Source organism: Andrographis paniculata, unplaced genomic scaffold (assembly GCF_009805555.1).
Source record: "Andrographis paniculata isolate CXL003 unplaced genomic scaffold, ASM980555v1 Contig78END, whole genome shotgun sequence".
NCBI lineage: Eukaryota > Viridiplantae > Streptophyta > Magnoliopsida > Lamiales > Acanthaceae > Andrographis > Andrographis paniculata.
The window spans coordinates 3,501,769-3,515,295 of NW_026137615.1; the positions used below are offsets into that span (position 1 = coordinate 3,501,769).

Sequence of the window (13,527 nt, forward strand, 5' to 3'; positions counted from 1 at the left end):
TTGTAGGTTTATATTTCAAAACATATATTTTCTCGGTTTCTTAACAAATTATTTATTTTTTTAAAAATTTTGGTATGTCCTACAATAAAGTATCTATTTTTTTTAGTAACTGTATTATTTACGTAATACTCCCTCCGTCCCAAACAAAGTGCAACATTTGCTTTTTGGCACAGATTTTTAGGTGGGTAGTATTAAATAGAATAATTTAGAAATTAGGTGAACTGATGGAAAGAGAAATATATATTTTATTTTATTTTATTTTATTTGTATGATATGAGTGGATAAAGTGTGAGGTAGAGATTAAGTATAATTAACTATTTCCTATTTTGGAAATATTGCAGGGTGTTTGGGACATACCAAAAAGGAAATATCGCAGGGTGTTTGGGATGGAGGGAGTATTACAAATATCCTTACAACTTACAATATATTACACAAATGTCATTACTTTTATATAATTCAATACTAATAAAATTATTTTAGTTATTGTTACTTTATTTCTACTGTATATCAATATAATACTAATATGTATAAAATTCCGTGTAAACAGTAAATTGATATTTAGTTATGGGACGGAGGAAATTTTTTTTTTTTTACTAAAGCATTTTAAAAAAATAGGAAGGATTATTATTTTTTACTTGAAATTTGCCTATAATATAAGAGTTTGTTTGTTGTGTTGATTTATTATTTTTTTTTAGTATTTTGATATAATATTTTGTGAGAAAAATATAATAGTATATTTTTTCATGAATAATATTGTTTTTTGGTTTGAATATTACAACAAAAACACACCCATTTATTTAAGGTTATGTTTGATTTTGGGTTGTGATTGAGGTTTTGATTTGAATTATGGTTTAAAAATATATATCTATATATATAGTATTATTTCTCTAAATTTATTGTATTATTAATTTTGTCAAAATTAATAAATTAATATTTAATTATTACATTCTATTTAATAATTATTTATAATAAAATATCGTTATTTTATTTTATTTTATTCTCTCTCTTTATTTCATTTGATTTATAACTAAACTTTTAAATCCAACTACCTTTTTTATTTATCATTATTTAAAAAAAAAAAAAAAAAAATTGTGCCTAATCCAAATAGACCAATTCTTTTAATGGACAGAAAATGTATAGTTTTATTTGAAACCGTATTAACTCAATAATAATAATAATAATAATAATAATTATTATTATTATTATTATAATAATACTCCTTCCGTTCCATTGAAAGGTTACCATTTTTCATTTTCGTCCGTCCCAAAAGAATGGTATCATTTCGTAATTTAGTAATTGTACTACCTACTTCACATAATAAATACCCTTTCAACTTACAATCAAATATAATACTAATATTAAAAAATTTACGTACAAAAAGCAAACGCCACCCTTCCAACGGGGATGGAGGGAGAAATAATTTTAATTTAACATCCAAACCAAACACCTTTTTAATATATTTTTATTTTTTTTTTGAGAAAAAATAGTTAAATAGTGAATTTTTTATTAAAATCCTTAAACAAATCCAACCTAAAAGTCAAGCCGACAACCCAAAAAAGAAAATAAAAAATTGAAATATATATATATAAGTTGTGAGCGTGAAAGATCATGTAGGCATGCGTTATCTTCTTCACTTGTTTCTTTCCCAGATACGATCTTCTTCTCACACTCTTCAAAGTTCAAACACACACACTCTTCACTTGTGTTTTTTTTTTTTTTTTTTTTTTTTTTTTTTTTTTTTTAAATCAAATCAAATAATTAATTTTTTTATATATATTATATTACAAATTTATTTTACATTCAAAATATCAATCTATTTATATAATATCAAACAACTATTTAAATTTAATTTTTTACTATTCAAATCCAAAAATCCAAACCCACAAACAAAGGGCTAATTAGCAGAGAAAATATAGATTCCAGTATGTGATTTTAGTCGCTGTCTAATAACCAAACCAAACACATCATAGAAATTATTCGTGCTGCATAGGATAATTAACAATAATCATAATAATAATATTTCCTCCATCCCGCATAATTTGTCTCTATTATCTATTTTCGTATGTCCCACATAACTTGTCATTTCTTTTTTTGAAAATATAATTATATACTCTCTCCATCCCGGAACTAAATATTCATTTGCTTTTTTGCACGTAGTTTTAGAAATATTAGTATTATATTGGGATATAGCAGGAATAAAATAGAAATGACTAAAATAACCTTATTAGTATGTGTGATATAAAGGTAATGACATTTGTGTAATATATTGTAAATTATAAGGGTATTTGTAATATTAGGTAGATAATACAGTTACTGAAAAATGAAATAGATACTTTGTTATCGGACGTACTAAAATAAAAAAATGGATACTTTGTTATAGGACGGAGGGAGTATTTTAATTACATTTTAAACTTTATAGTTTATAATATTTTTTAATTTAAATTAAAGTATTTAGGGTGTGTTTGGTACATTTCCATTTCTCTTGTTTGTTTGAGTCAAAGAAATGAAAGTTGAGAAATAAATCATTTTCATTTCTCTATTTTCATTTCTCTCCTATATTCAGAGAAATAGAGAGAAATGATGTTCCAGTATATATATTTTTATTTTTTTTATTCTTTTTTTATTATTTAATTTTTATAATTATTTATATTATATTATTTCAGTTTTACAAAAATTATTTTTAATTTATCATTCAAGTATTTAATTTTTTACAAAAATTTATACTAAAATATATCTTACAAAACTTCTTATATAATTTATAATTTTTTGTTTTAAAAAAAGTCACCATAAATATTTTTTTCATGATTCTCACTTGCTAAAACTTTTTTTTGTTAGATTAATCATTTATTCTTGTCCGATCCATTCATTTTTTTTATATTTCTCAACTGAATTCTCTATTCTACCAAAGAAGAGAATTAATTCTCATTCTTTTCTTAATTCCCTTTCTCTCCAATTCTATTCTCTACTCTAATTTCTCTAGAATTCCATTCTCTGTACCAAACGCCACCTTAGTTATTTTAATCTTAATTTATAATTATTTTTAATATATAATAATTATTTTTACTAATATATTTTAATTACTTACTAATTATAATTTATCTAAATTTTTGTATCTATATTAACACGCCCAAATTAGCTAGAACGGGTAGAGGAATAATAATAATAAAGCTAAAATACGGGGAAAGGCGTGCATGATAAGCAGTCAATTTCAACAAGACAAAAAGTGAATAATAGTATAGGAAAAGAATGAATTGCGAAAAAAAGAAAAAAGATTGCGTTGATTAATTTTATTTTATTTTATTTTTTAAAGTAGTAACAAATTTTATGATAAATAAATAAAAATAATAATTAACTACTTTTTTGGCCATTGGGATCTGAGCTGAAGTGGCACTAATGATGTTGTCTGGTCCCACTAAACTATTTTACAGCAGGGTGTGTTTGTTTGCGAATTAAATTTTAAATTCACTGTTTATCACATTTTTTTTTTCCTAAAAATTCAAATTAAATATTTATTTTTTATTTTTTTATATTATACTAAAAATTAATTTTACATTCAAAATATCACATCAATATCTATTTATATCACATCATACAACTATTTAAATACAAAATTTTTACTATTTAAATTCTAGCTCAAAATTTAAACCCCAAAAAACATAATGGGTGTGTTTACTTGTGCAACTTTGGTTTTTATTTTACTATTTCAATAATTTTTCACCTTAAAAAATATCAAATTAAACACCTAATATTCATTTATTATATTACACTAAAATTTAATTTTACATTAAAAATCACATAAATACATATTTATATCACATCAAATAACTATTTCAATTCAAAATTAAAATCCAAAATCAAAATCTCTATATATAGGCTTACTACTGTAAATACGATAATTTAGATAAATTATAATTAACAAGTAATTACAAAGTGTATTAATAAAAATAATTACTCCCTCCGTCCCATTACAAAGTATCTATTTTTTCATTTTAGTCCGTCCCATAACAAAGTCTCCATTTTCTTTTTTAGTAATTGTACTATCTACCTAACATTACAAATACCCTTACAACTTACGATGTATTACACAAATGCCATTATCTTTATATCACACAATATTAATAAGGTTATTTTAGTCATTTTTACTTTATTTTTTTATTATATCTCAATATAATACTAATATTTCTAAAACTCCGTGAAAAAGCAAACACATATATAACACGGACGGAATTTATAATAGTAAAAAATAAATTTTAAAAACAAATGCAAACACTTATACAACAATAAAATAATAATAATAATAATAATAATAATAATAATAACAACAACAATATATATATATAAAGATATCATTTATTAAAAATATATATAAATAAAAGGAGATGGGGTGTTGTTTCTTTTTTTTGTTGATCCCGATAAAGAATAAAAGTGAGTAAAGTGTGAAAAAGAATGAAAATTAAAGGTAAAAGCAAAAGAAATTAAAGACAATATGAATATATAGTATGTATTAACTTATTTTCTAAAAAATTTCAAAATATTTATTTATAAATTTCTATTTTCTAAAATACTACTCCCTCCGTCTCACATACCGTGTCTGCTACACTATAGACACTGTATTTTAGGAAGGGTGTAATTAGTGGATAATTAAGAATATATTAGTGAAAATAATTATCCGATAATATTAATAATCATAACTTAAAATTAAAATAACTAATTAGTTTAATTAAAATTTAAAAAAACAAAATTAAAAAATTTAAAATGAGATTAAAGTGTGTAATCATTTTTCAAAAAATGAAAGTGACATGGTATGTGGGATGGACAGAAACGGCAACGTGGACATAGTATGTGGGATGGAGGGAGTATTAATTTTTTTATATAAATTACAATAATATATAACGGACAAAAATATCATAATTATTCTACACATTTTCATTTTCAATAACCATTATAATACAATTATTTTTTAATTTACTATAAAATTCAAAATAATATTTTCAATAGGAAGAAGCATTATAATAATGTCATCAACATAATTTACTAGATATAAAAAAAAAATTAGGTATAAAAATTGTATACTTATTGTTATATTCCACTATATACATATATAATACTAATATTAAAAAAATATACACGTAAAAATTGGGCTTGTACAAATTGATACTAGTTTGGAGTATATTATATATTTCTTTCGTCCGGCTTTAATGGTCTCATTTATCTTTTGTGTTATTGTATTTATCATTAAAAATATTTTTATATTTGTATAATTGCATAATGTCATTATAAAAGTATTATAAGACACTAATATAAGTATTTTTGTTATTTTTTTTTATTTGTACTACATTTTCATATAATAATTAATATTCAAAGATCAATACACAAAAAATAGATGAAACACTTAGAGCCGGACATAGGTAATATAATTTAGACTGCGGATCCGATGTTGACTCAATCAAATCAGTATAGTGTTGATTTGATCGTGTCACCATATCACATAGAGATAATCAACTATATTATATACTATAATAACATATTTATGCTTCAATATATATTGTGTTATACAAAAATATATATTATGTCTTTATTTGATATATTGACCTGACCATGCGAATTTAATTGGATCAGCAGATGATATATATATATATATATATATGTAAAGTAGGTTGAAATAATAGTGTTGCTTTTCTTGAATATTTGTCGTGGGACAACCAAACCAAATCATTTGACAAATCCTAAAAGACATCAAAAAAGATTTTAAAGTTAATTCTTTCATAAAGCGGCATTCACACAAACACACACATATATATATATATATATTTTATGATGAGAGAATCCGCTGCTGCTACCCGAAAGTGCGCACTGAGTAAACCCCGATCGAATATAATACCCTGCAAATTAAGCCCGATGGAAAAATCACACTAGACGAACCATGTGTGAACACACATATTTTTCTCGGGTGTGATTGTTTAGGAGTTTGAATTTTGAGTTGTAATTTGAATAGTAAAAATTTGAATTGAAATAATTGTATAAAGTGATATAAATAGGTGTTAATGTAATATTTTGAATATAAAATTAATTTTTAATATAATATAAAAAATAAAAAATAAGAAATTGATTTAATTTTTTTTTTTTTAAAAAAAAATAAAACTTAAATAAATAGTAAATTTTTGAAAAAATCCCCCCAAAAAACACCCGATCGTGGACTTCCATAGTTTTACAATATGTCCCTAGCAACAGATGAAATTAGACCTTAGCCGTTTCAAGTTTGCAAGGAATTATTCCGTTGTAAAATTCTTCCAGAGATTTTTTAATATAATATTTTAAATAAAAATTTAATTTTTTCATATAATATAAAAAGTAAAAATAAAAATTTGATTGTATCTGTTCAAAAAAATAAAATTGACTAATAGTAATTCTTTTTTTTTTAAAAAAAAAAGAACCTCCAAACAAGATGGCCTAATTAATTTTCACGTTGTGGGATCTGAAGTCCCGGCCCTACATACCCTTTAAACAACAGGCCCTAGCTAGTTCCTGAGCGTATATTTATTACCTTATTGCGGCCGATGATATCATTGCACAAAAATCATTTCTTTTAACGCAAAAAAGTTAGTGAGTAATAAAATCCGTAAGTACCTAAACTTATTATGCGTTCGGTAGCCGCGGCGGCGCAGCCGACACTCTCGCCGGAGTCCGCCGCCGTCCTCAAACACTCTCTCGCTCTCGCACGGCGGCGCCGCCACGCGAAGCTCACTCCGCTCCATGTCGCCGCCACTCTCCTCACTCCCGCCGCCAGTCCCCTCCGCGCCGCCTGCCTCAAATCCCAATCGCCGCCGTCGCCGCCGCCGCACCAATGCCGAGCCCTTGACCTCTGCTTCAACGTTGCCCTCAACCGCCTCCACGCGCCTCCGGCGGCGCTCCACCACCACGCATGGACGCCGTCAATGTCCAACGCTCTTATCGCCGCCCTGAAAAGAGCTCAGGCCCACCGGAGAAGAGGCTGCGCCGACCACCACCACCACCACCTGCCACCGATCGCCGCCGTGGAATTGCAGCAACTGATAATCTCCGTTCTTGATGATCCCGGCGTCAGCCGCGTCTTGACGGCGGCCGGATTCTCCAGCGCCGCCGTCAAATTCGCCGTCGAGAATTTCTCGGGCGGATTCCATTCCTCTCCAAAATCCCCCAATAACCCTAATTTTAATTTCTCCCAATTTCCCCAAAACCCTAATTTCATCCAAAATCCCCAATTCCCCAAAAATTCTAATTTTAAAAATTCAATCCTACAAATATTTCTCAGAAACACCGTCATAGTTGCAGACACAATTTCCACGGCGGAATCCGCCGTTTCCGACCTCGCCTGCGGCGACATTTCCGGCGACTTCAAACTGATAAAATTCCCCCTTTCTTCACTTCAACTGAGATTCATGACCAAAGAGGAAGTATCCGCCGCCGTCGTCGACCTCAAAAGAAGAATCGAAACCTCCGCCGCATCGCCGCCGTGCCCGAGAGTCATCGCCTACGTCGGAAACCTTGAATGGGCGGCGGTGGATGGAAGCGACAATGGTGTCATCGGCCATTTGATTGCAGAGATAGAAAAGCTCCTTCGATGGTGTAAATATTACTACAGTGGTGCAGGAAGCTCGAAGGTGTCGTTAATGGCGGCCGCCGGCTACGATACGTATATGAAGTGCAAGAAGAGGAATCCTCCGCTGGATTTGCAGTGGAATCTCGAGACACTGTCGATTCCTTCGATGGGATTAAGGTTGACTCCTAAAGTTGCATGGTTAGTAATGACATATCTATGAGATATCTTATATATATTTTTATAATCGAATTTTCATATATTTTTATTATAAAATAATTATTTTTTATTTTCTATATTATACTAAAATAATATTTTATATTTAAAAATCACATTAGTATGACAATATTAACTTATATCATATCAAATAATTATTCAATTTTAAATTTTAAATATTTAAAAAAATTCAAACAAAAAATTCAAACCTACAAATAAACATTGGTCTAGCATTTCTTTTAAAAAATACTTATCAAATGCCAAATTTTTATTTAAAAATATCATATTCATTACCTATTTATATTATATCAAACATTTTTTTTATTCTATTTTTTTTTTTCATATTTCCTAATCAACTTAAAACTCCAAAATATTTTTCAAAACATATTTCTTAACGTAATTTTAACATAGAAAACATTTAATATTAGGACATATAAGCACCAATTTACTTGATTTCAAATTCTTTACTTTACTATTTTTTATAACTTTTTATAAATTATACTTCCTCCGTTTCAATACAATAGTCTTATTTACTATTTTTGTCCGTCCCAAAACAATAATCTTATTTCCATAAATAACCATATCACCATAAAATTATCCATACTTTTTCATTTTTATTACACAATTGTCATTGCTTTTTACACTAATACATTCGCTGGGCCAAAAAAGTCTTTTTATCTATATTTTTTACTAACTATCAATATAGTATTAATATTCTTTAAATCTCGTACCCAACCCAATTAAGACTATAGTTTTGGGACAGATGGAATACTATTATTTACATACACTAAATATAAAATTCAAATTACTATTGATACCTAAAAAAAATTATAATAAAAACTCAAACAAACACTTAATAGCTTGGTACTCAGACAAAAAAAATACTGATATAAACACATATATATATATCAACACTTTATATTATTAATTATAATATCAAAATTAAATAATAATAATAATAATAATAATAACAATAATAATAATAATAATAATAATTTGAAATCAGATGATTACTATAATTATTCATTTAAAATAGAATTATTCCTTTAAATGAATCTTACAGATCTTTCTTGCGATTCATGGATTTGTTTGGTTTGTATTTCAACTTACTGTATTTACTATTCGTTTGTATGGTTTTAATAAAATATATTATTTATTTTTATAAAATATTATTTAAATTTAAATTCAAATTCAAATAAAAAAATATAGTAAATCTTAATTTCATAATTCTGAATGTTGTGCAGTATCTTAAAACCTAAAGGTTTTGTAATTATTCCCAAGGAAGAAGACGACAGTGGCCTACTTCCATGTTGTCCCAACTATTCTAGCACTTCCCTTTTCAACAAGGTATATATTTTGGGTATAAAATATTTAGGATTTATTCTTTTTTTTAAAAAAAAACAAAACAATATTAAATAATTATTATTTTATATTATTTACAGAATTTTCTATCTAAAATAAAAAATTATAATATTATTTTAAACTATTTGACAAAACAAACATACTCTTAATTAAATTACATATCTCCGTTCACCAATAGAACAAGTTTAGTCATAATTCTTAAGTAGTATTAGTGAAAAAAGCTAACAAATTTTAATATATGTACATACAACAATTATACATTATCAAAAAATAAAATCAATAATTCAATTAAAAGAATTAAACATTTCATTTATTATACTTCCTCCGTCTCATATCTATATATCTATTTGTTTTTTGCACGAAGTTTTAAAAATATTAGTATTATATTGGAATAAAGTAGAAATAAATGTAAAAAGACTAAATTAACCATATTAGTATTATATGATATAAAGGTAGTGACATTTGTGTAATATATTGTAAATTGGAATAATATTTGTAATATTAGGTAGATAATACAATTACTAAAAAAAAAAAAAAGAAATAAATACTTTGTTATGGGACGGACCAAAATAGAAAAATAGATAGATTGTTAAGAGACGGAGGAAGTATTACTGAATTATTTTTTTATTTATTTTTATATATAACACTTAAAACTAAACACAAACATTTTAATAATCAGATTTTTGTAGATCAACTGGTGAGACAGTTAAGATTTTTAATAAAAAATATGTAATTTAGTTTCTAAACAATATGAAAAATAAATTCAAAATATAAGCAAAGAACCTTTAATTGATGGGTTTTATTTTGTTACTATTTTAAATTCAAATCAATATTATTTATCAACATAATTTTTATTAAAAATATACTATTAATTTTCTAATAAAGTATAAAATATCACATTCACATACTAATTGAAAAAAGAAAATGGCAGATCTAACACATTATTTCAAATAAAGTTAAAAAACACAACCAAACAAACCCAATGAAGTGAAGTTAAATTTGTAGACCTTTTAATGTGTTTATACATATGTGTAACTAAATTCAGGAGATATTACTTCATGAAGAAAATCGAAGCCATCGCTACATTCCTTCATCGTACCGCTCACGTTGTCCTAATAAATACAAGGCGGCAGATACAGTGTTGACCCTCGGAACACATCGCGAATGCGATTGCGACCGAGTCGAAGAGGATATTGTCGGGACGCTTAGAGAGAGCATTCCGTGGCAAATCGAATCGATACCGTCGATAGCGACCGCATTGATGGACGGTTACGATCGTCGACAAGATACGTGGATGTTAATTCGGGGGAACGATATTGTCGGAAAACGAAAATTAGCCGTCGGAATAGCAAAGGCGGTATTCGGTTCTTCGGATTTTTTATTCCGTTTGGACCCGAAGAATAATTGCCTGTTTACGGTGTTCGAGAACTCGGCCGCGCTCGAAATGGCGTTGCGGAGCGTCGGAAAGCTCATCGTGTTGGTCGAAAATGTCGATTCGGCTGATCCCGGGTTTCTTAGGTTTCTCGCCGATATTTTGGAGGGGCGAAAGCGTCGTACGTGGACACGTGTTATATTTATATTGACAATATACGGCGACGGCGATTATGACACGTGGTGTAATAAGTTTGGGGATGACGATGTAGAATCGACTGTCATTTCGATGAAACTCATTGTCTGTAAAACGAAATATTCAAATCCAAGTCTTAAAAGAAAGATGAATCGAGATGACGCGGCAATTAGGGCGTGGAAGTGTCCGAGGAGGTGCGACAAAATCGATGAAGTCGAGGTTGAGAAAAGTGTCGGCCTCGTCCTCGACCTCGACCTCAATGTAATAGCTGACGATGACAACATAGACGACAACGAAAACTATAGCCCGATATCGAGCGATGTGATGCGCGAGCCGACGGTAACGGGACAACATAGTTCTCCGTTAGCGTTCCTTAAAACCATCGAAACTCAGATCTTTTTCAATAGGTTCGACGATGATCGCAAGCGGGCAAAGCGAGCGCTGCGATCGAAATTCGAATGTGCTTGCGGCAACAAGGCGGTTTTCTTGGATGTCGAGGAGGCGGTGGTGGACGAGGTTTTCCGGTGGTCGGAAATGTGGGGCGGCGGTGGCGCCGTGGTGGAGGAATGGATAGAGAAGGTCTTGGGGAGGAGCTTAGGTATGGTTAGTGAGGGAGGGAATGGTAGGAGTGTTGTTAGGGTGTGTTTGGGAGGGAAGGGACGACAAATTGGAATTGGATATAAGGGAAGTTGTCTTCCTAAAAGGATTCCTGTTTTGTTGGCGGACTGAAATCTCACAAACAAACAAACAGGGCACAATCTCTCTGTTCTGTATTTAAGGGAATTGGATATAAGGGAAGTTGTCTTTCGTCACGTTCTAAGAGTCTCATTTATCTTTTGCGTACTTAACATTAAAAATATCCTTATATTTATATAATTTAAATTATCTACTAATTATATTTTATTTAAATTATCATATCTACGTTAATATGGATACTTTCAGTGGGACGAGGAAATACTCCATCCATTCGCCTCTAAGGATTACATTCACATTTTGCGTCATTGTACTCAATATTAAAAATATTTTTATATTGATATAATTTTTTTGTACAAATGTCATTACATTTAGGGATGTCAACGGAGCGGGTTCGGGAAGAATTTTGCAGGCCCCGGGATCCGCCCCACTAAAAAATATTAAGACCCAAGACCCGCCCCATCCCACTTCAACCCGGCCCCAGGACCCGTCCTGTCCGGGTTCGGGGTCAACCCGACAAATCCGTTTTTTTCTTAAAGAATAAAATAATTTTTTTTAAAAAAAATAATTTAATAAAAAAAAATATGTGTCAAAGTACTAAAAGATTATAGTTCTAAAAATAAGAACAATCAAAAATATTGATGATAGTTCGTAGTGATGACGTTCAGCAGTAGTCACAAATATAAAGAAAATTGTAGGATAAACAAATGAGAACATAAATTTGATTTATAATTAAAGTTGTATTTTATATTTAAAATTTTTCAAATAAAAAAACAATATAATTTATATTGTATAAAAATATAAATAAATTATAATAATTATTAAAATATTCGGGTTCGGATCCGGATCTGGGTCCGGGTCCGGGTCCGGGTGGGGCGGGTTTATAGTAAAACCCGTAACCCGTCCCGAACCCGGCCGGGTCTAAAACTCAAAATCCACAACCCGGCACGAACCAATTTTTTTAGACCTGAATCCGCCCCATTAAGACCGGGTCCGGGGCTAACCCGCCCCATTTGACATCCCTAAGTATTATGTATTATAAGACACTAATAGAAGTATTTTTGTCATTTTCTCTTGATTTGTATTATAATTTGATATAATAAATAATATTCAAATATCAACACGCAAAAAGTAAATATAGCCTTTAGAATCGGACCAAGGTAATAGTATAATTTAATTGTCCTTAATTATTGGAGCTATGATTGGTAAAAGTCAGCTAATTGTGCCTCCAAATTGCTGACGTTTTAATTTTAGTAGCATCAGGTAGGAATGGGAATAGGCCAGACCTAGTCTGATCTATTTACTAAAAATGTCATATCAAAAAAATTTTAAAATTTTTTTATTTAAATAAAATATGCTTAGGCTTAAAAAAATATTTTTAATTAACAGATTGGCCTATTTATATTATTATTTTTTTATAAAAATATTTATAATTATTATATATTAAAAATAACTTTCTATCTAATAATAATATTTATTAAATAATTTTAATTATAATTTTATTATAAAAAATAGAATTTTTTAACTTATATATATATTAAATAATTGTATGTACTTTATTTATTTTTTTATTTCTAACTAAATTTGAAAATAAATAAATAAATAAAAATATTACGTAGTCTTTTAAATAGTTTTGTAGGCCAGACCAAACTTTTTAAAAAGTCATGCTCAGGCTTTAAAAAAAATTTCAGGCTTACAGGCAAGATATTTTAAAAACATGTCAAACCTATTTAGCTAAGTCTGACCTGGCCTGGCCTATTTCCACTGGAGGGCCCTACCCAAAATATATTTGTTTATAATTCAACACTACTTTTTTTTTTTCCTATATTCTTTTTATTATAAACTCTGATTTTATTATTTTTTTTTTATAAAAAATAGTCATTGCATTCATTTTAAAAAAATATATTTATTTTTGGTATAAAGTTTAAAAAATTAAATATTTTAATATTAATAGGTAGTTAAAACAGTGTAAAAATGATTTTATCTTTAATTTTTGTTGTAAATTTATTGATTTTGATTTGAAATAGTGAAAAAACAAACATGTAATAATATGATGATAAAATATAAATATTTATAGGAAAAGAAAATAGGGTTTAAAGTTACTTACAATCCA

At 28.3% G+C, this 13,527-nt stretch overlaps 4 protein-coding genes across 6 annotated transcripts in view; 1 reads left to right on the top strand and 3 right to left on the bottom strand.

The window, feature by feature from the left end:
- Positions 1-13,527, bottom strand: part of LOC127239813 (60S ribosomal protein L7-2-like) — an 81,727-nt gene that overhangs the window by 44,207 nt on the left and 23,993 nt on the right. The gene's annotated exons all lie outside the window — the stretch shown is intronic.
- The window catches only part of LOC127239816 (60S ribosomal protein L7-2-like), an 80,596-nt gene that overhangs the window by 34,807 nt on the left and 32,262 nt on the right, over positions 1-13,527 (bottom strand). The gene's annotated exons all lie outside the window — the stretch shown is intronic.
- Positions 1-13,527, bottom strand: part of LOC127239821 (membrin-11-like) — an 85,657-nt gene that overhangs the window by 31,629 nt on the left and 40,501 nt on the right. The window lies entirely within an intron of this gene.
- Positions 6,558-11,594, top strand: LOC127239810 (protein SMAX1-LIKE 4-like). 2 transcript variants are annotated; one of them, XM_051258135.1, is made up of 3 exons: positions 6,558-7,777; positions 9,037-9,139; positions 10,200-11,594. In XM_051258135.1, exons 1-3 carry the CDS (start codon positions 6,639-6,641, stop codon positions 11,448-11,450), a joined length of 2,493 nt encoding a protein of 830 aa, XP_051114092.1. In that variant the 5' UTR covers positions 6,558-6,638; the 3' UTR covers positions 11,451-11,594. The 2 variants fall into 2 exon arrangements, with proteins under 2 accessions (XP_051114092.1, XP_051114093.1); XM_051258136.1 differs by having other exon boundaries at positions 6,558-7,756.